This window comes from Nyctibius grandis, chromosome 7 (assembly GCF_013368605.1).
Source record: "Nyctibius grandis isolate bNycGra1 chromosome 7, bNycGra1.pri, whole genome shotgun sequence".
Lineage (NCBI taxonomy): Eukaryota > Metazoa > Chordata > Aves > Nyctibiiformes > Nyctibiidae > Nyctibius > Nyctibius grandis.
The window spans coordinates 49,761,767-49,786,871 of NC_090664.1; the positions used below are offsets into that span (position 1 = coordinate 49,761,767).

Below are 25,105 nucleotides of genomic sequence, written 5' to 3' on the forward strand. Positions count from 1 at the left end.
ACATTCACCTGAAATATAATCCATTGCGAACAGAATGACAGCAGAAACAACCTACTACACTCCAAGTATAGAAATTGGCTTTCAAAGTAGAAGGTAACAATTGTAACAAAAAAGCCCACCACAATGCAAGTATAGCCTTGAAAAGTCATATCTCTGCAAAAGTTCAAATTGGCTGTACTAAAAAGTTTCAAAATTTTTGGCTTCACATTTTAAAAAAAACCACTCAAAAGCCTTAAAAACTTAAATTAAAAAATTAAAAAGTAAAAAATAAAAACTTTGAGAATTAAAATAGGACAAAATCTACCTCATTTGGTCTTTTTCTTTGGCAGAAATGTGCATCTGCTAAAAAACAGCATTTCCAGATAGAATTACATTAAAATGACACAGCGCAAGATAATAATTCCTGATAAACTGCAGAACATTACAGGGATAGCTTATATACCGTAAAGACAACGCGTTATCAATTCACAAAGTTTAGAGATCAGTTAATGTAAAGCTTAAGTGTCTGTACATTCTTGATCACTTTTTCCTTTCAAGGGAAAGAAGTACACATACAAAAACTAGAAATCAAAAAGATTAGACATTATTTCTTTTTATGTAATTTTTAATAACCTCACTCAGGGATTTCATTTTCAATATTTGTACTATTCTAAAAACAAAGCAAGCAGCTAAAGTTTAAACCCTGGGTTCTCACCCTTCCATCTGGTGGTTCTGCATTTTGTTGAAAATCTCACTGCATACCACCAACTTCTTTATTATGAGATCATTCATTATACATGGTTTTATATAATGGATTCATTAATAGATTTTCTGTAAAGGTCAATATTCAGATTTAGCACTGTAGTTTGGAGGAAGAACCATTTTTCTACTACCAGAAAGGATAAGCTCCTTTCAAGTGGAAAAACGCACACTGTCTCAGCCACAGGCCATGACAGAGTTAAATTCACTCCAGTGATTTCTGTTAAGTATCTATTTTAATCATACCAAATTTAATTATCTGTTCCCAAAAGTAAGTCCATAACGATCATTTATTTAGAACCTTGTTTCTCTCCGTAGGTATCTAATTGTCCACAAAGGCCACATGATTTATGTGTACTTGCCAGAACAGTATTTTGGGCACCTCTGGTTTAAAAAAAGCGTCAAATTCCTCCTGCGCAATGGGACAGATTAAATGACCCATTAAGCTTAATTTAGCTGAGGCACCACTACAAGTTAATTAGTTAAAGGCAAGATTTTCAGTCTAGGTCATAAATTGGGCCCAGTTTCCCACTGAGACCATTTAAGTTAATGAAGAGAATACACTAGAATAAGAGGAGCTCATACAATCTGCAAAAGGTCACTGCTGCCGGGGCAGCGCATTTTGACACTTCAGAACTGCAAGGTGTCACAGGTACCGACAGCACGCAAAGCCATCGTTAAACGAACAACACTGCTCTTTAGGCTGCTTTGTGCTTCTGCTTCTCTTTGTATTGGACCGAGAACGTAAAGCGAAGCTTAAAGAAAAGTAAAAACTTCACATATAATGGTTCTGGTTTTAAGAAAAAACACAACAGTGAAAGAACATTCCCTGAAGAATTACCAAAAGAGCCTCATGTAAAGTTTAAACCTATTCAGCACATGTATGAAGACAAGCTGCTCATATTACATCAGAATGTCAGTTTTCCAAACAATTTTCAACCACAGGTTAAGATTAGTAATGTCTTGTTAATTAAACAGTAGTAACATATGGTCACCATAAAACTGTTAAAGAAAGATTAGCGATTATTCTGGGGCACTAATCAGACAGCTGATAGCGACAGACATCCCAGTACAAGCACGGTCGCCATCACTGTTTATTAAGCCATAGTAATGACCTGAAGTCTACAGTATTAAATTATGTCCCTAAATATTTTGCAGAAACAGAATTTAATAGTTATTTAAAGTACAGTTTTCATAAACAAGTCTTGCAAATCTCTATAATGAGAACTACACTCCGATCCATGTTTTCTTTTTTCTAATAACTGTATTCAATAACATATATCAACTTTACAGTGAAAAGATGAAAGCCCTGCCCCTCTGAAAACAAGTACAATTCCCAATCACTTCATTACAATCAGGATTTTATTCTACACCTCTCATCTGGCTTACTAAACACTAGCTACAGCTAGGTTTTTCCAGTCTTGTGGCCTTTAATTGCGCTTGATTGCATCTCTCCAGAACTTCTTCAGAATTTATCAAAATTCCTAACAACTAATCCAAAGCAATGTGCTTTTCCAGACCTTTGCGCCCCACCACTTTGTAGAGAATCAGAAAGGAGCCTGACAGGCTTGCTCCTTTTGTTCAAAACTACATCGTACTTTTGGGTATCTTGTTCTGTTCTCTCTTGGTCTCTGTTGCAGAACCAAAAAAACTGCTGAGCTAATGCAGTGACACTGATGTTCCTTACACCATATAATACCATAATCAGCCAAATCAAAGATGTACTGAGGAGCCACAAGAAAAAAAAGCATTCCGCTTTAATGGAGTAACAGAAGTCTATACTATGAGTTTCTTTTTTCAAGAAGGAAAAAAGCCTTAGAACTCTTAAAATAATACAGAGATATTTGTTGTTTCCTCCCTTTCAAAGCCTTAGCCTAATTTTCTTTACAGTTATTGAAGTTATTTTCAGTTATTACTCTCTTCATTTAGCACCCCACTTTGCAGGTTTGCAGCCTTTATGTTTTCAATTACCATTATTTTCTATTACAGTTGGAAATGCTGTTAAATAAGCAAAGGTTTTGTAACAACCTTTACTACATTTAAAACCACCTGACCCAGTATGTTTCCAAACAGAAAAGAAAAGAGCATTTCTGAGGTCTTAGAATGCATCAAAAATAATTTTAAATAGATTATTTCTGCTTAGCTATTTCTACATGGTTTAATAGATACATTTTACTCTGAATATTAAGTAATGTAAAGGTTAGTTTCAAAATAAGTGAAGCATCTTTCAAAAGACTATCATTAAATTTGACAAAATCACTTGGGCATTTAAAAATGATCAGGCAATTAAAAAAAAGTGGAAATTAAGGACAAAAAAATCTTTTGTCTTTTGAAATGGCACAATGTTTACTACCTTTAAAACAACATCAAATGCCCTTTGCAAAACACCAAAAAAGAATGTTTAGAATAGCTGCTTGGTAACTTAGGTCAGGTCTAAAATGCACTGAGAACAGGACAAAAGACTAACACTCCTGACACGATGGTGCCTGGCAAACCCAACACTCATGACTGACTTGGAAGTCAGACCTAGTAACTGAATGTCTACTTTAATTTACCAAATACCTGTATGAATTAACATCATTTTGACCATGACAGTAATTCCACTGTATTACTGACACAAATCTTAGTATCTCTACTACTTATTTCTAAAATTGGTAAATTCAACTATTTTGGAGTTATTCAAAAGTTAAAATTTGTAAATTGCTTTCCATCATAAAACACCGAGTAGAGCTTTCATAACTCCTGAATTTATCTAATGTGTAACTAGCCTGTTATCACAAATAATTGCAAAGACCCAATACAGCTTCTCAGAGGAAACAGATGCCATACTCATACAATTAAAGTTCTGTGTGACTTCTTTATTCGTTAAACACCCCGTTCCACACAGTTCACCAGCAAACCTCAAGTCAAAGCAGTGATGCATTTAAACTCAGTAATTACTATCCAAGGCAATGTACTACCTGCAACAATAAAGCCCGCGCACTAATTCAGCTGCTGCTATGATCTTCAGGTCTCACATCCTGCTCTAATGCAATTAGTCTACAAAGAACTAATTACCCTAATCGAGCAATCACAGTTTCACTGACATCTTACTTCCTCTAACAGCTATAAACACCATTGGGCTAAGATAGCACCTAATTAGTTCTCTGTATCACTGTTTACAATGCAGTTTGAATTGATTATGTTTACAACATTCCCTAAATACTTACTTTATTACCAGCAACTACATACTTATTCAAAACTACTTGCACCAGAACAGTGTTAACACTTATGGGTCGCAGTTCAATGATAAAAAGGTCAAAAATCTTCTTCCATTGTTACTGACATTTGTGGTTTGCAGTCTTTGTAAAAGCATACTGTACAAATCTCTTATCTCCATCTCAGGTGCCAAAGCCCTTCCCAAACAACAGCGGTTTTCAATAGTTAGGAATCATTTTAATTTGTAGCACGAGAGATTTTGGCTATATATTAAAAGGGGCAGAGAACAAGTTGGTTTCAGTGCTCAGCCAGCTAGAGACTGTGGAATCCTCATCACTGAAAGTTTTAAAAACAACCTAGACAAACTTCTGTTAGAGTGACGCTCAACACTGCCTCTGAGCAAGCAGACAGATAAACTCCTTTCAATAACCTTTGCAATCCCTATTTGTGCGTGATTTTCTGATCACAAACACTACCTGTTCCATAGTCCTCAATGTGGTCACAGAATACTAACTTATTTGCAACTCGCTAAACAAACCAAGAACTTACACTTTTGGATTCTATGATTACTCCAGAGAGGCCACAATGAACAAGAAAAAAACAAGAAACAGAATGAATCCACTATTTGGTTTACCTGGAATTATTATTTAAGTTTTGAAATTCTTGTTTATTTCAGCTGATCATAAAAGAAAACACAGAAAAACCCACAGAGTATTTAAAACAAGTCTATCTAATAAAACCAATTTTAAATGTACTACAGTTCAACATCACCATTATTTATACTTGCCTGACTTTTGGCACCATCATTCGGTGTTGTACCATTAGTGTGTGGCAGATTGATGCCATCAAGGTAAAGACCTCTTCACTAGCTGAATCTCTCCAAACCATATTCAGCAGAGTGTTTGTCTGCTGCTTTGTATCCAATTTCTTTAGACACTCCTCAGTTATGTACTGAACTGATATTCTCCCATCACCCTACAAGCATATCAAAGAAAAATTTGCTTTAAGTCTTTTTAATGATCAAATATCCCCTTTAAAAAAAAAAAAAAAAACTTCAGAATTTTACTGGAACATAAAGTTTTCTTGTACAACAACTAAAATGTAAGCACATATGTATATCCCAGTAGCATTCTTAAAAGTATCAGACCCAAGAGCCAACTTAAATCCCTAGGTAGGCAACTGTTGGGTTGCGGTATCAATCTTTTCACTTAGGCCAGTGGGAAAGACTTACTTTAAAGTAAGCGTGTTCTGCAACACTTGGATACAACAAGGCAAGATCATTTACTGGCATAAAACATGTGAACAGTCATCTCTTCCCCACTGACATTAGTCAGCATCATACATGAAATCCAGAAATAATGTCTACTCTAAGTTCCTTTACAAACAGTATTTTCACATTAATAACCCATGGGTTAACAAACCACAAAAAACTTCAGGGTGGCTAATACGCGTTTGGGTAGTACCAGAAGTGTACGAAGAGGAACGTTTTCTCTTGGCATAGAACCGAGGGGAGCTCAACCTTTTCTTTTCCTTATTTCGCCTCTTTATCTTGCCCCCAACCCAGCAAAGCAGTGTGGCTCATTGAAGGATAGAAGTTACCCCATTACGAATTTTTAAGAAAGAGGGGTTCCCCACCGCCCCTCACCCCTTTTTTTTTTTAAGGCAGACATGCATGAAAACATGGAATACATGAAAAACTCATACGAGAAATACAGGAAAATTTATTGCAATAAATAGTATTATGTATTAAAGCCTCCTCAGAGCAAATTTTCTCTAATTTACAAATCACTACAAGTTACCTGTGAACAGAATTTATGCTTTGTTTTTACCTAATCACCTCTTAAACATCACCAATATATCTAAGCCACAAGTAGAATCGGCCAATATTTACATCAGATACAGTGTGTGCATGGCTGGCAAATTAAGTATTTTATTCACACTATCTTTGTAAAGGTTTTGGGGTAACAGTAACACATTGCATCTAAAAATGCACAAGTAAAAGGTGGCACCTATTCCCCAACAGTATGGCTCTTTGTAAGAGGTTACTCTCAATACGTAGGTCTTAAAAAAGCTGCATCTTTCAGAAACGTACATCCTTACACAAAATGTAAATAGGCACTCTGGGAACAGTACCTCTTAGAAGAGCTGGTATGCTTTTGCTTTCAACACTTAAGAAAACGCCAGGAAGCCTCAGAATGCTTGAGAGAGACAGAAATACAGAATTCCCAGCTCAATGAAGGGAGGTAAAATAATCTCAGACTTTTTTTTTTAAAATAAACCCTAAATATGGTGGAATTTCACACATTCCACAAGGAAAGACTGCACACTGCTAAGTCCTTCAAATGGTAGTGTCTTTTAAGAGGTTATATAAAGGCCAGTAATAAACTGTTGAATTAAGTCTCTCCAGCTTTGGTTGTTCAAAGCCTTGATTCGAGTGTTAGAAGGTTAAAGTTAGCACGGATTCATTTTACTGGTGGAAGTTTAAATTAGAGTGAAAAGTTCTATTTAATGCCACAGTCTGTATACATTATTATAGAAAGCAGGTGTTCCCTGTTTGAGGGCTTTCAAGGTAGTGGATATATTTAAATACAGAGCTAATTCTACAGAGTAAAGACTGTAGTTGAACTTATAATATTTCCATGAGAAAATAAATGAAAATACTAAGTTAGAAGATCAGATTGGTGTGTTTCATGGTATCTTTGCATCATCATGGACTTAACGAATTCAGAGAATAACACAGTCTCTGTAAAATACAAATTTAAAGCAGAGAAGTTTAAACTTCTTTTGTTCAATAAAAGCTCAGTCCTTCAGAAGACACACTACCTTATTTCTTATTTTAGTTTAGAAATTCTTTACTGCTTACTGGTGTAGTTGTCATTTTACTGATCTCTTCATCCTCATCTTCAGAATCACTGTTTGCATCTTGACAATTTGTACCAGCAGTAGACACAGGCAGCTGAGAGAGAAAAGTTTGGAGTACCCTCAAATACACAAGAAGTCCTTCCTCTGAAAGGGATCCTATAGCACACACATTGAAATAAAAGATCCGTTACCCAGATCACACTGTACTATAAAGTATACTTACCAGAAATACCTGACCAAAACACATTATGTCAAATCTCCCCAAATTAAGTGTATTTGTTACTGAAAAGGGTAAGAATAGCTAATAAAACAGACCTCTCCAACACTTCTATCCACAAATTGTCCTTTTTGCTTGGCAATGAGCCACGCTGTGGAAATACATAATATATTAACTCAAATATTTAAAAAACATGGATTGATCATTTAGCTTTCTCACCCAAATATGTTTCGCCAACTGTCAACACAAAGTAAAAAAGCCAGGGGGCTTGATCACTTCTTCTTGAACATCCACTTTCTGCTAATAATAGTGCATTCAGAAAGAGTTCATAAGGGAAAATGGTCTGCACATCAGCAAGCGCTGGAATGATGAAATGGAATATCTGATCTGTAAAAGGTGCTGCCAGAAACTCCTCTGTGAAGGCTGCAAAAATCTGCTGCCTGAAATGAAGAAAAATTGTCTTTATAGAAAACACAGGCAAAATTTCCCACAATTATATCCATGAAATAATAGAGCAATCTGCAAGTTTGAACATGTCCATCAAGACTGCAAAGATGCGCTCCATTAATCCTGTGATAATAAACCAAATTTCTCAGATTTCTCAAAAACGAACTTCTTATACATCCTTTTCCTCATGATCTTAGATGTAATTTTAACCTTTAAACTTTTCAGGGATTCACAGAAAACTATTCTGAAGTTAAATTCATTGTTTATAATCTTGAAATAAAAAATAAATTTAAAAAGCACAATAGTCTTCTTTTTTCCCCAAAAAAATATTTTAACACAAAACACTATCACATGTGATACAACCAGTTTGATTTTGTTCCACCTTTCTACATACCTGACTCTTTCTTCTTGTAAGCTTATTTCTCTTCATAAACCTCAGCTCCTCTGCCACAAAGTTCTTTTTAACTCTAAAATTCTTTTCATCTGCCCTTAGCTGCATCTCTGCTCCCATCTAAGTTTTTCCACACCCGTGTTCCTACATATTGTGATACCTGCTCTTCTCTGTGCTTTTTATTGTAGTCTTCAGCATTTTATTGCCTTTTTCTTAAACACACCTGAAACTACATTGTTTCATTGATGAAAAGCATTACCAAAAATCATTACTGTTGCAAATAAATTAACAAACTGCACTGAAAGAATAGCTAGACAACAACAAACTGTGCACCTCTGACAATAACAAATAAGTATTCAAACATCTAATATTATCTTTATTTACCTTGCACCTTCTGGACAGGAGCTATATGTAAAGTGCAATGGCTTCAGGACATTCTCCAGAAGTATTTTTGCAATAGGGACTCGAGAAACATCAGAATACTCAATACTCGAGGGAAGCTTATTGTTAATTAACAAATAAAGCGACTTGTAGTAGCCTGCAAATTAGAAATATCACTTTTTAAATACTATTATTCTTCTTCTTTTCCTTATAAAACAACTTGTATACTTAATATTTTTAACTTGAAAAAAACTTTACAACTCATTGCATGAAGCTTTACTTAGGGAGACATTTTACAACAGTCCAAGTTTCATTCATGTAACTAAGAGGATACACCAGCAATCTCTTTGGAAATTTCACTTTGTAAAATCATAAATAGACAACTGCATTCAGTTTCATTTTCAAAGACTGACCAGTCCTGCTGATGAAGTGAATAATTTCATTTTTTTAAACAATGACCTATGAAGAAGATATTCTCCTCTGAGCGACTCTAATCACGTTTTTGACAGTTGTCCTTCTACCCTTTCAGAAATGATGAATTTTCCCCTCTACTCCAAAACACGACTACCTCATACAAGTAAGAGTCCTGTTGGCAAAATGTCTCAATTCTGTAAACACCTTGCTTCAGCAGGCTGAAGAATACAATTACTGTTCCCAAAACAGACATCTCTCAGACAGTAATAAAATGCATTACCAGCCAAGCCATAAAGATGTGTACAGAGGGTAATCTATTTTTGTCTCACTGAAGTACAAATGGAATTACGTGATTTCATTCTTCTTAAACCAACTCCCTCTTGCTCAATGAATTCCTAAACTAAGATGCAAGTTCCACTACTACAGGAACCACTGCAAATGCATAAATAGTGTCACATAATTGAGACGTCCAGTCTAAGACCCTTGTCGGGGACTACCTAACTTCACATACAATGCAACAAGTGGAAGTCACCATAAAGAAATAACACCATAAAGATGCACATGGAAGAAAAATTACATGCAAAAACATATACTAATAAAAGCTGATTACAGATTCTTTACAACTTAACCATCATAGAATCATTGAATTGTTAAGGCTGGAAAAGACCTAAAAGACTATCAAGTCCAACCATCAACCCAATGCCACCATGCCCGCTAAGCCATGTCCTGAAGCACCACATCTAGATGTTTTTTGAACACCTCCAGGGATGGTGACTCCACCACCTCCCTGGGCAGCCTGTTCCAATGCCTGATGACTCTTTCAGTGAAGAAATTCTTCCTTAGATCCAGCCTGAACCTCCCCTGGCGTAACTTGAGGCCATTTCCTCTCCTCCTACCGCTGGTTACCGGTTACTCGGGAGAAGAGACCGACCCCCACCTCACCACAACCTCCTATCAGGTAGTTGTAGAGGGCGATAAGGTCTCCCCTCAGCCTTCTCTTCTGCAAACTAAACAACCCCAGTTCCCTCAGCCGCTCCTCAAAAGACTTGTGTTCCAGACCCTTCACCAGCTTTGTTGCCCTTCTTTGGACACACTCCAGCAGTCCAATGTCCTTCTTGTAGTGAGGGGCCCAGAATTGAACACAGTATTCGAGGTGTGGCCTCACCAGTGCTGAGTACAGGGGAACAATCACTTCCCTCGTCCTGCTGGCCACACCATTTCTGATACAAGCCAGGGTGCCGATGGCCTTCTTGGCCGCCTGGGCACACTGCTGGCTCATGTTCAGCCAGCTGTCCACCAGCACCCCCAGGTCTTTTTCTGCCAGGCAGCTTTCCAGCCACTCTGCCCCAAGCTTGTAGCGTTGCATGGGGTTGTGGTGACCAAAGTGCAGGACCTAATCATAAATGATTAGGAGACAGAATATTTGTATTTGCACACAACCACTTTTTGTTTTGATTATAAGTGATCAGAAAGACGGATTTTTTAACTAAAATTTATCATCTAACATCTTGATAAACTTTCATATATCAGTTGTGAGGACTGAATATTATACTAAAAGAACAAACACAGAAGTATTTTGGGAAATATACTTATTATATATTAAGCATTGATACAAACACAAATATTTCTGTAGTTTTAGTTATGCCTAGGCAAGTAAAATAAATCTGCTACTGTAACAGTCTTATTTTTCCTCATACTGACTTCCACACGTAGTAGTTAAACCCAAATCCTTAGTAACAGGATAAGATAGCCTAGTCCACTGAATGTACTTTAAAACTTACAAACAGTATTATTCCAACAATTAACTAACAAATTGGAAGGTGCTCTTTTTACATTTTATCCCAACGAAGCTGTATCCAAGATGTTTATTTCACAACGTTTTTGTCTTTTTTCCACATCCACAAGTCTTGCAAACTCAAGCTACAGTATCAGAAAGCCAATTAATTTTTTCGCACATTCCCAGAGTAATAAAGTTTCCTTGAGAAAAACAATTTTGGCAATAACTACACAATTCACTAACTTTCAGTATGTTTGCACAGGTGTAACTGATTGCAGTTTAACAAACAGTTTTGCTGACGATGGTACAAGGGAAATCAAAGCTAGGTCACCAGCTCTTTGCTAAGGTGTCTCTAGTGTTAGCAGGATGAAAAGGTAACGCCAGTTTACGATAATAATGAATGTTAGCAGTTACAGAGAACAGTACTGCAGAACAAAGCCCAACTTTTACACTAAAGCTTAGATCTGACACAGTGTGCATGTGCGCACACACATATGTGCATGTGTGTGTGCGCATAAACAGCTACTGGAATAAAACTTTTCTTAGGTAATATCCATCTACTCTCAAAATCTGTGTTGAAAGTCTGCATCAGTAACCTGGTAGAATATTCAATTTATAAACAGGATTTCCAAAGAAATCAAACAGTAACTTCTCAAGCAGTGATCTCATTACAAGCAAAATATCCATCTAATGTATAGCTTAGTGTATGCAGCACTTAATTCATCGTGTCTGTGGTAAAGGTAAAACAAGATTAAACAACATGGTCTTCAGGTATTACGCTTTCTGTTTAATTTTTGAGCATTACCCAGAACTTCTAGTTCCTGCTACTCACCTTTTTGAATCATGTAGTGCAAAATTTGTTCAATTAATGATGTCACATAGCTGACATCTTGTAAAACAGGCAAATATGTATTCTCAGATGAAAATACCTCAAGCATTCTCATAGGAAGTGCAACATTCAGACTGTCATCGTTGCAATTTTGCAATAGCCTATAAATGAAATGAAATCAAGATTATTTAACAAAGTATTTCTCACATTTCACCACAAGCATATGCACACTGATCTAAAAATAAAACTACAAAAAAGCTTTCCACATTCACCTTAAAATAACTTATTTCTACTTGGTTTCCAAGTCTTCTCAGTAGTTTAGCTACATCTTTTTGTTGGCACCTTTATAATAATAATTCCTGATTTTAGGGTTTCTATGAATATGGCACTCTTTCTTTAAATCCTACTAAATTCTTGCTTTCAATGACTTGACAGTTTAGAAGTCTACTGCATGAACTGGAGGAGAAGCAAAGCATAATACATGTTTTTCCAACATGTATTACTACCCATATTAAAAATGAAGTCAGGAAAGCCCCAGAGCAATATGGGCTGGAAACAAACGCTGGGGAATGTCATATGTATAACTAAAACAATATGCCCTTGATTACAGACTGAAATATTAAAAATACAACCCTCTCCATCCTTTTAGCAAACTGCTTATGAAACAATGGCCAGTAAACACAGAAATGGTGAAGATTAAGAGCCTGTTTAGAATTAAAAGGATTTGTCAGTACAAGATGTATATAGGCAGAGTTGCCCTAACAACTTACTTTCCCAGCCATTTGGAAAGACGTGACCTATCAGCAAAAATTATTTTGACACCATAGCTAAGACATTTAACTAAACAGAAAAAAAAAAATGACAGAAAGACCTTTTTTTGCAGATGTAGCTGCAATCAAACTAACATTTTTTGCTATGATATTACACAGTTACCTTTTTTTCTATAGCATCAAAAGCTACAGCTTCTCATGAATTGGAACATATCCCAGGAAAACACTTTTCTGGCTACCTGCCCCACTGCTGCTTTCTGGGCTTTTGCAGACAATTAAAGTAGCTCAGAAAGCAAGTATTGACACCCATCATCATGCGAGCAAGGTAAAGTTAAGAAAAGCTTCTTCCTCCATTCTCTCTATACGTATAGGCAAGCACAGCTCTTCCACTCCTTTTGTTTTCCCACATCACCCAGTCAGGAAGGGAGAGTGGGAATACTAACAGAGCTGCATTTACTAAACCACAACTTCAACTGTAGTGAAAATGTACAATTCAATCCAGTGACACCCCAGCTGTGTTCCACTGTATGTGGACTTTGAAGTCCACCACTCAAGTCTTCTCTAGTATCTGGTGTCACTGTTTATTATACATACAGTATACAAAATTATAAGAACACAAGGTTCAGTGACTTGAATAAAACAATTTTCTAAAAAAGCCTCAACATTAAAAGGAAAAAAAACTATTTTAAAGCGCTGGAGAGTATAACTAGTTCCTATTATTGATAAGAGCAAATCTATTGTTTTCTAAAACAAGGCTTTAGCTGCCAGGTATTCAAGTCACCTTGATAAATTTACCTTCCTGTGATCCTCCCAGGATCCTCCCACCACAAATAATAAATGTACTGCTGAAATCACTAATGTAACTGCTTAACATGCCTTAAATTCAAAATAAAGTGTGAGGAGAGGCATCTTAAATAATTTAGTTTCAAAACAAAACATATCCAAAGCATATCCTTGGAACATTAGTCTAATTCAGATAATACCTTCTAATCACTATCAGTTCCCAAGAAAACCTTCTGGTTTCCACAAATATTGCTAATGATATCGCTATATGCAAACAATTAAGAATATACTTAAGCCTATCCCTAGGCAGGGCATCCCTTAAGCACATGTTGAACTTGAAAGTCAATTCCATTGTTCTTACATAGGAACAAGTATCCCATACCATGGCCTACATATATATTTAACATAAACAGTCCTCTCCATAAGATATATTTATGTTTAATACTCCACCTGCTGCAGAAAGAAGCAAAAAGTGCCCAACATAATTTCTGAACACTTTTTAGACAGTGACATACAGAAAAAAGATTATACCTGCAACACAGCCCCAACAGTCTTTTTATTTGGAATAAGCAAGTAAGTCTGTCTGGACCATCCAATTGCTTAACAAACTGAGAACTCTGTTTAATTAAATTCTGACACATCCATACCTGGGAAAAGATATGCACAAGTTTACTGTTTATAACAACAAGTTATATTATTTATTGCAACACAGACATTAATATTTCAATCCTGTTTTGGATACCTTTGGAAGACTTACAAAACACAAAGTAAGACAATAATGTTCAGATGAGAAAAAAAAATTGTTATACAACATAAACTACACAACTGCTAGCACTAAACTTTCAAAGTTAAGACTGAATTACACTTACAAATAACCTTACTCTTGCAACAAATTTATCTGTTATTTTTTTGTCTTTACATAGTCATAATTCTTTGATATCCATTGTTAATACCCGCTACGAATCATACCTACTCGTACACTTGGGAAGTTCGCAGTGACTACACAAATGATCAGTGTGGAAAAAAAAAAAAAACAAACACCTTAGGAATGACCAGAGAGCTAAGTGGAAAACATTGTTTAAAAACTAAATTCTAATAGAAATATATTACTTCTAATAAATAACTGTGAATAACAGAAACAGAATCTTTCAAGGCTTCCTTTCACAGATTTTCTCTGTGTGTGTGCACATATAAAATCTAACTTGAAGTTATTCTGTCAAAAAGAAAAACAGCAGAGTGCAGGCCAGCAAAAGCCAGAATTCTTAAATGAATTTACTGAACTGGTCAAAGCCTTTTTTGCATCCCTTCAAAATCTTTTAAGTGAAAGAATACTTCAAAAGCACATAAAATAAAAGTACTATGGATCAAAGTATGTAACAGTACTCACCAAACGCTTAGAATCCTCATTTTGTCTATAGAAAAAGAGTAACTGACGAACTAAGAGAGTCAAATTAGCTCCATTAGCAGTGGAAAAGGTTCCTCCAGATTGGGCCAAATTAGCACAGCGATCAAATTCACTTCTTTGGAGAGAGTACTTAAAAATAAGACGTGCATAAATATATCAATGACAGTTATGATTTAAAATAAGAGATGCAAAATTTTAAAAACATAATTTCAGTTTCCCATCGAAAGCAGTAGCAAAGTAATAAAATGGATACAACACATATTTTTAAGAGATCAAAACACACACGGTATCATAGTTAAGGCCATAACTGCTTTCTGTAATTCAGAAAGTACACATTGCAACAAATTTGTTGCTTTCCAAGTAAAGAATATCACATCAAACATTTTAATCTAGTCTACTCATTAAATATTAGTGAATTTAAACAGAATCAACTCTTTCTTAGGATAATCTACCCAACAGCAGCTCAGAAAGAACATCTTTTTGACTCAGACTACCACCTTAGTCATATTGGGGAAAAAAAAAGCTCCGCTGGTGTGTGAAAGCTGCTAACACCTAACTGTTTTCATACGCATTGTCAGCTGAAAAAAACATTGTGTAATCCCACTGAAGTCCACTGTCACATGCATGCTTTGCGGAATAAACATCCACCTACTAAAATATTGAGGTTCAAATGAAAATGTCAAGAGGGAAAAATAATTTGCACTTTGTGGGAACATACAATACTCAAAAAGGTGAAGATTTTCCAATGGAATTACTTATTAATAGAAAGTCTCATTTTCAGCAAAACTGTTTTACATATTTCTAAATAAATAAGTACTTACTTGATGTTTTCTGTCTCTGTACCCTCTTACAAATGATTGGATTATTATTGCATTTTTCAGCCTCCGCCTTTCTTCCTGTAAAACAAAGCAAGAAAATCAAAACCAATATTGTGGAACTGACTCTAATTTCTACAATTTTATCAAATATATTTGTATTCAAAAAAGGAATTTATTTAACGAAAATTAAGCACCATTCCTCTTTCTGCACAGATCAGCTAACACTGAAGACCTGCTTATTTCTTTCCATTCAAATAATACTCCAGTATTATGAGGTTGGTGCAGTTTACATGGGGGGGGGGGGGGGGGGGGGGGGAAACAAACTGAAAAAAAAAAATTCAGTTATCTGGAGACAATACTGCTGTCAAAAGGAAAATGAGACTTAATGCTTTAAGCCCTGGAGTACAATATGGCAATTAATAAAAATTCTTGCGCTCTCCTTCAAACCAGAAATATAAAGTGAGTCATTTTATGATGTCTTCCTCAGAAGCTAGAAAGAGTAGTTAAAATCACCCCTTTACAATGGCTCACTTTCTGAGGAACTGAAAGCCAGCTTGCTTCAGGTACTATGCAAAGAGCACTCAGTGAGTCCCCTGACAACACCCCAGCACATCCCATCACAATAAATATCTAAGGGAAGTGGCTACTGTAATTAGGTTTCTAATAATGTCCATATAGTTTCTTAGGGGATGAAACAAGGAAGTAAATAAAATAGTTGCTCATGAACCTAGAGCTACAAAGCAGTGGTTGAGGAAGGGAAAGTAGGAGGATCAAGTGTAAAAATCAGAGAATCTTGCGTTAAGAAATTTTAACCTCATGAATCCTTGAACTATAAAGAGCACATAATTCTCAGGGCCACCAAGCAAAACAAAACACCAAGATGTTTCTATAAATTTCATTAAAATACATTTGGGAAAGTTCACATAAACTTTCAACTTGCAAAAACTTCACTTCTAATTTACCATGCCATAAAGACACATCCAACTTAACCTGAACTGACCAGAGAAACACCAGATGAATTTGCTATTCAATGCCTATTTTATTGTTCTTGGAAACCCCAGTTCCTAAAGCAATTTCTCAGAATACGCATATACTTGAAAGACCCTAATTACTTCTAGAGTGTGGACCAAAATCAAAATTTTGATAGGCTAAAGGGTATTTTTCTCTCCAAAGTATCTAACAGTAAAAGTGCAAAGTATGGGGGCAAGCAGTAGAGGGTTTCAATTACAGAGAGGCACTGTCTTTTCATAATCATAATGTAATGCTTGACTAAAATGCAGGTATGTTCTCCTTTTCTCGAGATACAGGTTTTATCCTAGAATATATAATTGTCAATTAGTGACCTGTAATTGCAAAGGTTTTAAGTCTGAGGTCACTGCTAAGGTTCTGCTACAGGCATTTTTTTTTAAAAGCCATAACTGATTTTATTCTCAGAGGAATCATTCATTTTGTAAGAATCCGATATATGCCACAGAAAATCGTTGTGTGTATGTGTGTACGTATACAGATATGAGTATATGACTCTGCATCAGCTTTGCAGCAGACAGAATTAACCAACTGAATGGGTTATTTCAATATATGGCAAGAAGTTTTGGAAGCACAAAAGTCTTTTTGCATAGGTTGATAAGGACTCACTGTTCATAAATTTGATTAGTAACACAGTATTCTGAACTAACTGGTGAAATCCTAGTAACTTCATACTTCAACTTGGTCCATAATTATACATTCAGATTGGGGAAAAAAAAAAAGCAGTAACTGTCCTCAGAAACAGAGGAGCCACTGCAGAACCTGTATTTAATCTAGCAAGGGTGAAACACATCCTTAAGGGGCAAACAGCTCTCTTTTCTTGGTTATACTTTTTAAATCATTTTTAAGACCAAAATCGTTTCTACTCATATCAGAGGGGAAAAATATGACAAAATTAACATATTCACTTTAATTCCATATTATTAAACTTTGTATTCATATTGCCACGTATATTAATGTTTTAAAACTGGTATTTTTCCTTTCAATGCCTATTCCTCCTTTGCATTATTCCAGACTGAATTATCCATGGCAGTATGCTTCCATCTCAAACCAGTGTTAAAATTTCCTAAAGCCTCACACATCAGCCTCACAACTGCTTCTCATGGCTCCTCAATTATCACGTGATTTCAAAGCACTTCAGGAGGCATCCAAGTATCATTGCTCTGATTCTACCTCCAGAGAACTGAGGCACACACTAGGAAAGGTCATCCAAGAACCCACAGCAGAACCAGGAGCAGAACACAGTTTGCCAAGACCAACCCAGAGTAACAGATTATGGACAAGGCAAAAAATGCCATTTACTACCCAAATACCTGTCTTTTCTCATCAAAGACTAGATCAAATGAGCACCAAAATAAAAGGAAAAATTCCCCTTGCACCCAGTGCATGCTTAAGTATCTTCTTTTGAGATGAAAATCATTTCTGGGAAGCATCTTAAAAGCAGTCAGTCAGTTTGTCAATTCTAGTAAACTGGAAGACTATGTAGAACTTGCAAACTGAAACAAAACATTCCTGAACTAAGTACGACTACAGCAGAATAAAGTTCTTTGGACTGCAAATGTTACTACATCAAAGAAAAATCCAGCGTGCATGCAAACGCTTACAGTCTACTTTACCTCTCGTTTTCTCCTTTCTTCCTGAGTACGATGCAGGAGAGAAGCCTTTTCTTCCTATAAAGCACAAATACAGATACGATTGCATTTTCATTCAAACACATGATTCAAAAGCGTTCATGATATTTAATCTAGAGTTCACTTTGGGGACTGTTCATAATATGTAACACATAAAACACTGGAGAACAGTAAGTGTCAATCATTTTCCGTTCTTACATGTAACACAGCCCTCTCAAAAGCATAGTGACAGATGTAAAAAGATAGAGGGACAGGCAAATAGCAGCAAACTGTACTGATCCCTGTCCAGGTTTGTGTCCTCAGCATCCCAATAACCTAGGCAAACATCATCCATTTATAAATGGGGGAGCTGAAACATAATAGGGTCCCAATCCTACCAGGTAGCACCAAGTGTTTCTCAAGTGTTTTCCCTGCTCGAAGCACACGTAAGTCATTGGCCCAGGTGCGTACAGCAAGTTGTGGCATGTTTAAAGTAATCACATACTGTTCCAGAGCCCCATCCTTTTGCCTAACTTGCAAAAAAGCATTAAGCTCTTATATTTACTTATCCCTTTCCTCTAAACTTGACCAGAAAAGATGTCAAAACAGACTTATATAACATAAATGGTAGGAATTTTTTAAAATCTTGAACTCTTCACCCAAATTAAAGCTACAAACTGAAACTTTCACAACAGTGATTACTTCAATAGAGAAAAAGAAAAGAGGAGTACTAAAGTATTCATGAGGTCTCTAAAGAACAATACCATCACAACAGAAAACCTGTGCATTAGCTTTTAAACTGCAGTCTTAGACCAGTACACATAGATTACAAAATATAAACAAAGCTTTATTAGCAAGAATCTCTTACTGGATGGTTTTGTGTAGTTTCCAAGGACATACACAAATAATTCCTTTTTGATGCAGAGTATTCAGCTCCCACTGCAGACAATGAGAGTTGAAAGTACTCTGGCACCTTCCCAAATCCAGTCTAAAACAGACAATAGATTTAAGGAAACTATTTTCTTTTTTTGCCTCTCTGACACATATAACTACTTCCTTTTTTTTCTCCCTATACCCTTATTAGTCTAGAGAAGTTAAGAAATAAAATACACTCAAGCTGAAAATGTATTATATCTGAATACATAAAAATAAATTTCAAGTTGGCAAACAAATGTTTATAAAATATTTAACCACATCTAAAACAACTGTGCTGGAATATTTTCAATGTCTATATGCAGATGCAAAAAAGAAGGGCAGAACTTCTGCATTTCTTTTTTGACAATACAGAGGAAGCAAGGTCATAATCCTCCTGGTTTCTTTAGGATACAAAACACTTTCACACAGACCACCAAGAGAGAATGAAAAAAGAAAAACATAGATGCAAAAAAGGAATTTAAAATTGGGTTTGTACTTCAGACCATTTACTGGAGCAAGCATAAAGAAGAAAAATCCCACAAGAAGGTTAACCATCTTTTCCTCTAAAGACAGTATTTCTGGCCAAAGACACCACTAACTACAGCTATTGCCCTCTAAAGACAAGCTTTTCTCCATGTGTTAAACACAGTATAAACAAAACCCATACATAAGACTATGTATCTCCGCTCAAGTAATAGGAAGGGCTTGAGGTCTGCTTGGTAACGTGAGGCAAGAGATTCTGACCTCACACACACAAAAAAGACAAAATAATGTACTAAATTAAGAAATAACCAACAGATGGCTTCAAGTTTCAGGGCTTTTTTAATAGATTACTTCTTTTTCAACAGCTGATACTTAATGCATTAAAGAAGTTAGTAAAATGTTCCTATTTAGAAGTGATCAGAGTGACATCTCTTCAATGTGCTTGGAGAGTTTCATTCTGCAGGCAGTGCCATGTAGAGAGCATTTCTGCTTAGAAGCAACGTTGCTGAATTTTGTTGCTGAATTTGTCTTTACACTTCAGAGCACATCGAAAGAAAAAGCAAAAGAACATACAGAAAAGGGAAGACAAATTGCTACATGTAAGTGGAGAGGAGAATGGCACCAAAAAAAAACACAAACACAGCAAATGCAAGGGATTAGTAGATAAACGAACATTAGCAGCCAGAGGGCTTATCAGAAACAAATAATTTTAAGTATTTGGAGAGAGGGGGAGATGTAAGAGGGCAGTGTATCCTCACTTAAGTGTATCACCAGCTTTGCACGGATCAGGAATCGGGTCTCTGAAGCAAGCACTTCAAACCAATCCACTTTTAAAAAAATAACAAAACTAAGTTTTTAGTCAGTCACCTACTTGCTTTGAGTATTTGTAAACAAAACCACCAACTTGTTAAAGTATAAATTAAATACAATAGATGAACTGTCTTGAGACAAAGAATAAGATATTCAGGTAAGTACATCCCACTTTTAAAAATTATTATGGGTCAAATAACACTGTTGTTCATAAGGCACGCATAGACAAGAAACATAAAGGAATGGAATCATAACTGTGACTAAAGAACATACTTAAATTAAATGCAAGAAAAATAGATCTCCTTCAGTTATTCAACCCAACTGGAATACACTGTCTTTTCAGAAATTAAAAAGGAACAGTAAATACACAATAGAAAATAAACCTGCTGTGGGAAAGAGATGAAACTAACAATGCAATAATATTCTTCGCCTACAAAGGGCATTCTAACAAACTTATTTCTTGAAGACAGCTCACTGCACAGTCATCTCTGAAATCCTCCCTGCCTTGCCTCTTAATAAACAGAACAGTGAAAAAGAGCTTGGTCTGTGGCTGGTTGTCAATGGCAGCGGCGTTACAACAAGTGATGTACATTTGACGACTCCCATCTATGTGGCAACATGACTGCTGACAGCTACAGCCGCTGTTCCACCGCCCCTCCTTGACTACCTGCAGCCAGAGCTACTCATAGCACGAGATCGTCTGACCGTAACTTCCAAAGATCACACCTAGCTCATTCCTACTCCCCATCTCCCTTGCCTCACTTCTGTGATGGTCATGCCATCTTCTTTCTTCACCTGCCAGACAGGAGACGTCAGGTATCAAGCCTACCTATCAAGGCAGGCAGTCAGCCATTGTGGGGGGAATGAAGAATCAGCCTGTCTTGATTCCTTCAACCCTAACTCAAAAAGAGTGAAAAGCCATTTACTGAAACAAACTCCCGCCACTTTCTGTGATGTAGTCTTCTTTCTTCAGGAGCTAGACCTCCAAAGTGCAGAACAGGGAATACATGGTCTGTGTGTTTCATGCAACGTTTAGTATGTTCCTAGCAGTCCCTTTCCTGTCTGCTCCTTCCTCCAACAGGAGATACTGGCAAAGACAACCAGTCTCAGGCTCTAGCATGCAAGCTGCAGGACCACGAAAAGCCTGATTTGAGAAGTGTTCTTCACCAAATATACAAGGTATGACACAAAGAAACAAGAAAGCAAAGAAACAGTATGTGACAGCAAAACGCAATGTGACACAGATGATGACTCTAAGAGAGAGGGGGGAAGAGGTGAAAACGAGGAAGCAGTTGGAGGACAGTATACAGAAAGGAAAGCTTGTGACTACCATCACAGAAATGTTAAGCAATATTTGACATGTTAGTTTATACATCAGGATAAAGCTGCTATGTACCGTATTATTCATCACAGCAAAGCTCAAAGTCACACCACTGCTGTAACAGACCAGTTGATGCAAACAGCCGCATCCGACAGTGTAACAATGTCACTGTGAGTGCTTCAAAAACTCCAATTAAATATGCAATGAAAAAAATTGAATTAAAACTGCTTCTTGTCCTCATTTTGCTGAAATACATTATTTTGTTGCAAAAGTATGTTTACACAACTCCTAGCCTTTACATATCCTAGGCAAAGACTGAATAACAGAAACACATGAATTACAATTCCTTTTGTCCTACATTTTAACACTTTGCATTGAGAGTGATAATAAACTTTCAGCCCCCCTGTCTCAAAATTTAAGTTCAGGAAAAAAAATGGTATACGCAATTAAATTTTTTCAAATACTTCTAGTATTTGTTGACTGTTAAAATCTGAAATTGAACACTCCTGGACAATCATGTTAATCAAGCTCTCTTAGCTTCATGCAAGTAAATGTAAAATCTAAACATGCTAGTTGCAAAGGTGAAACTGAGTAATTATTTTCAGGTACTGTCTGAACAGTGAGCACATTTTAAAAAAATTCAAAAAATACATTGATGCAAAAAATTAAATATTATTAATAAATGTTTGTGATTTATTTGTAAACTACAGGGGTTCATTTCCTTTCTTTCTAACATTACAGCAGATCATGCAAAGGACAAGGCATGACTTTTAGGGAATTTTAGTGGAAAGACAAATAAGCACTTCATCTTTTAACTTTTGGGGATAATTATAAAATCTTGTATGGTTTTCATCTACAAACCCCAGGAATTTGCATCTTTTTACTTTCCTTAAAATGAGGAACATGACTTTTCAGCTGAATTTTGCTTGAATCGCATAAACATCAATAACAACTCCCAAAGCAAATGACATGACCTAAGCAATTTATAGAATAAAATTCCTTTCAACACAAGTATTTGGTAAGTCCAACAAATAAAAAGATTTTGTAGCATCTATTTGTAGAAAACAAATGTGGACACTGGGAGATGTCCCCCTCCAAAGTGGTTCTCCACAATGTTTCTAGTTCCCAACATTATTTTAAACAAGATAAACTCCACTTCAATTGGCTTTTCTGCATATTAAAATAAATTAGCATTTTAAAAAGACTCACAACATCTTGAACTGAATCTCGACAATTTAAATTCCATTGGACATGCAGCTCAGCCAGCCTGGGTAAAACATGTCCAGCAGCTTGAAAAATTCTGCTTTAAAACACTTTAAAAAACTTTTTCATATTTTTCAACATGACTTTTCATATCTCTGATTATTTACATCATGATTAAGTTTATACAGAGAGAAGACCATCTTCCAGAAGAAGGTATTTTAAAGTACTTAAAATATGCCCAGGAAGAGGCATTTGGCCAGGGGAAGCCTGGCCTCACTGAAATCAATGTCACAGTGCTTGCTAGAAAACATCTCAGCATTTCAGCTCAAATTTTACTGTAGGATGTAGGGAGTATCTGGAAACACCTTTATCATAGAATCATAGAATGATTTGGGTTGGAAGTGACCTTAAAGATCATCTAGTTCCAACCCCCCTGTCATGGGCGGGAACACCTTCCACTAGACCAGGTTGCTCAAAGCCCCATCCAACCTGGCCTTGAACACCGCCAGGGAGGGGGCATCCACAGCTTCTCTGGGCAACCTGTTCCTGTGTCTCACCATATAGAATTTCTTCCTAAGATCTAACCTAAATCTACCCTCTTTCAGTTTAAAACCGTTACCCCTCATCCTATCACTACATGCCCTTGTAAAAACTCCCTCTCCAGCTTTCCTGTAGCCCCTTCAGGTACTGGAAGGCTGCTAGAAGGTCTCCTCTGAGCCTTCTCTTCTCCAGGCTGAACAGCCCCAACTCTCTCAGCATCTCTTCATAGCAGAGGTGCTCCAGCCCTCTCATCATCTTTGTGGCCTCCTCTGGACTCGCTCCAACAGCTCCATGTCCTTCTTATGTTGGGGGCCCCAGAGCTGGATGCAGCACTGCAGGGGGGGTCTCACGAGAGAGGAGTAGAGGGGCAGAATCCCCTCCCTCGACCTGCTGGCCACGCTGCTGGTGACACAGCCCAGGATACGGTTGGCCTTCTGGGCTGCAAGCGCACATTGCCGGCTCATGTGGAGCTTCTCGTCAACCATCACCCCAAGTCCTTCTCCTCAGGGCTGCTCTCAATCCATTCTGGATTTTTTAAATCATTAATTTTTATTCCACAAGAAGTTACTTCATGTGTAGAATACAGACAATAAAGAGCAAACAAGGTGCTTCTGGAGTTCTACCTGTGCACTTCAGCTGAGAGTGGGGGGAAAAAATATATAGGAATCTAATGTTTAATGTTATGCTATTAATCTAAGAAAGCATATCAGTAACTAGTGAAATAAAATATAAACAAACTTTGTAAAATGAAGACCTTTGATTATTAAAAATGTCCATATTAAAAGAAATTAAAGAGACTTTTTAAAAGATAGATGAACTCTTCACTATTTGTTCATTACTAATTTTCCATGTCTTCCACAAAAACAAAACCAAAAAGAAATTCAGTGAAGTTGGTTTCACTTTCACTTTCATCACAGTGCTAACTCATCTGTATTACTCCTGAAAAGGAAGATTTTTTTAAAACCATCTCATATTGTATTTTAATTTAAAAATACTCCATTTTAAATAGTCTTGGGATTTATAAAAGTATGGTTTAAATATCTCAAGTGATACTGTAAATTTGACGCAATATTATTCTTTTAACCATTTTTCCTGTGAAAGGCTTACAAGATGTCATTAATACATTTCATAACCTAAATGAATAATGTGGAGCTCCAGAGCCCCTTGTACACCTCAGTACAGGCATTGGGATCCCCCTGCATGGATGTTCTAAAGGACTGGTACCTTGCATTTGTCTTAACACTGGTAAAATAGAGGAACACTGGGCCTCACCTTACCAAATCAAGCTGACGTGGTTAAACAGATTCTGCACTATGCCAGCAAGAGTCCAACTTCATGATAAAATTAGCAAAACCTGCCAGCTGCCACCAGAAGGCATGGGGACACCCCACCCTGAAGAAATATGTTCACTATACAGGACACGAAGGAGGAGGTGGGAACTAACTAGGTGAAGGACCATCTGTTTCAGTCCACTGCAGTTAGGTTGTGCTAGGTCAATCCGAAATGCACCCCAAGCCAACGCTTCAGACGCACCTCTCTTTTCCTGCCTGACATACCACAGAAATTCTGCACTCACAGCTTTTTAGGTAACAATTGCTGTCCTGCACAAAAAGTCCAGGCGTAATTCAAAATGCTCCTGTATTGAACTCCAATAACAGTATTCATTTTTGGAGGCTATTTTACTTCAGAAGTAAAAAATTATGTTTTGCCAGTTATAATTAAAACTAAATCTGAAAATAACTTTTGAAGAACCTCATAAGCAAGGAATCATGTTTTAAAGGTGACAATAAGCACCCCCAAAAAATTTAAAAAAAAAAAAAAACACAAAAATTAACTTACCACATTGTAAATAAAAACACAGTATCTACACCCTCAAACAAATATACAACTAATGCAAATAGTCCAAATGAATCAGCAGGTTTTTGAAAGTAGATATGGAGGGAAAAGTCCAAACACTGACAATACCACCTACATTGTTACATTTATGTAGAATGCAATATTAAAATGTTACAATAAAGTTCTGAAAGGATCGGTCAACAACAATAGTCATTTCGAGAACATTAATTTTGCAACCCAGGATTTTAACAAAAGTGATGCTTAAAGACTAGTTTTTGGCAAAAGGTTTGGTTGGACGGAAGTGCCTCTCTACAGCATCCACAATTCAGAC

General features: G+C 36.5%; 1 protein-coding gene across 1 annotated transcript in view; it reads right to left on the bottom strand.

Moving 5' to 3' along the window:
• The window catches only part of UBE3C (ubiquitin protein ligase E3C), an 81,918-nt gene that overhangs the window by 53,688 nt on the left and 3,125 nt on the right, over positions 1 to 25,105 (bottom strand). The window contains exons 2-10 of the mRNA XM_068404652.1: positions 17,673 to 17,726; positions 15,034 to 15,108; positions 14,195 to 14,341; positions 13,339 to 13,454; positions 11,258 to 11,415; positions 8,238 to 8,391; positions 7,235 to 7,455; positions 6,800 to 6,954; positions 4,724 to 4,911 (exon numbers count right to left, since the gene is read on the bottom strand). Coding sequence (XP_068260753.1) covers positions 4,724 to 4,911; positions 6,800 to 6,954; positions 7,235 to 7,455; positions 8,238 to 8,391; positions 11,258 to 11,415; positions 13,339 to 13,454; positions 14,195 to 14,341; positions 15,034 to 15,108; positions 17,673 to 17,726 — 1,268 coding nt within the window. The remainder of the gene's footprint in view (positions 1 to 4,723; positions 4,912 to 6,799; positions 6,955 to 7,234; positions 7,456 to 8,237; positions 8,392 to 11,257; positions 11,416 to 13,338; positions 13,455 to 14,194; positions 14,342 to 15,033; positions 15,109 to 17,672; positions 17,727 to 25,105) is intronic.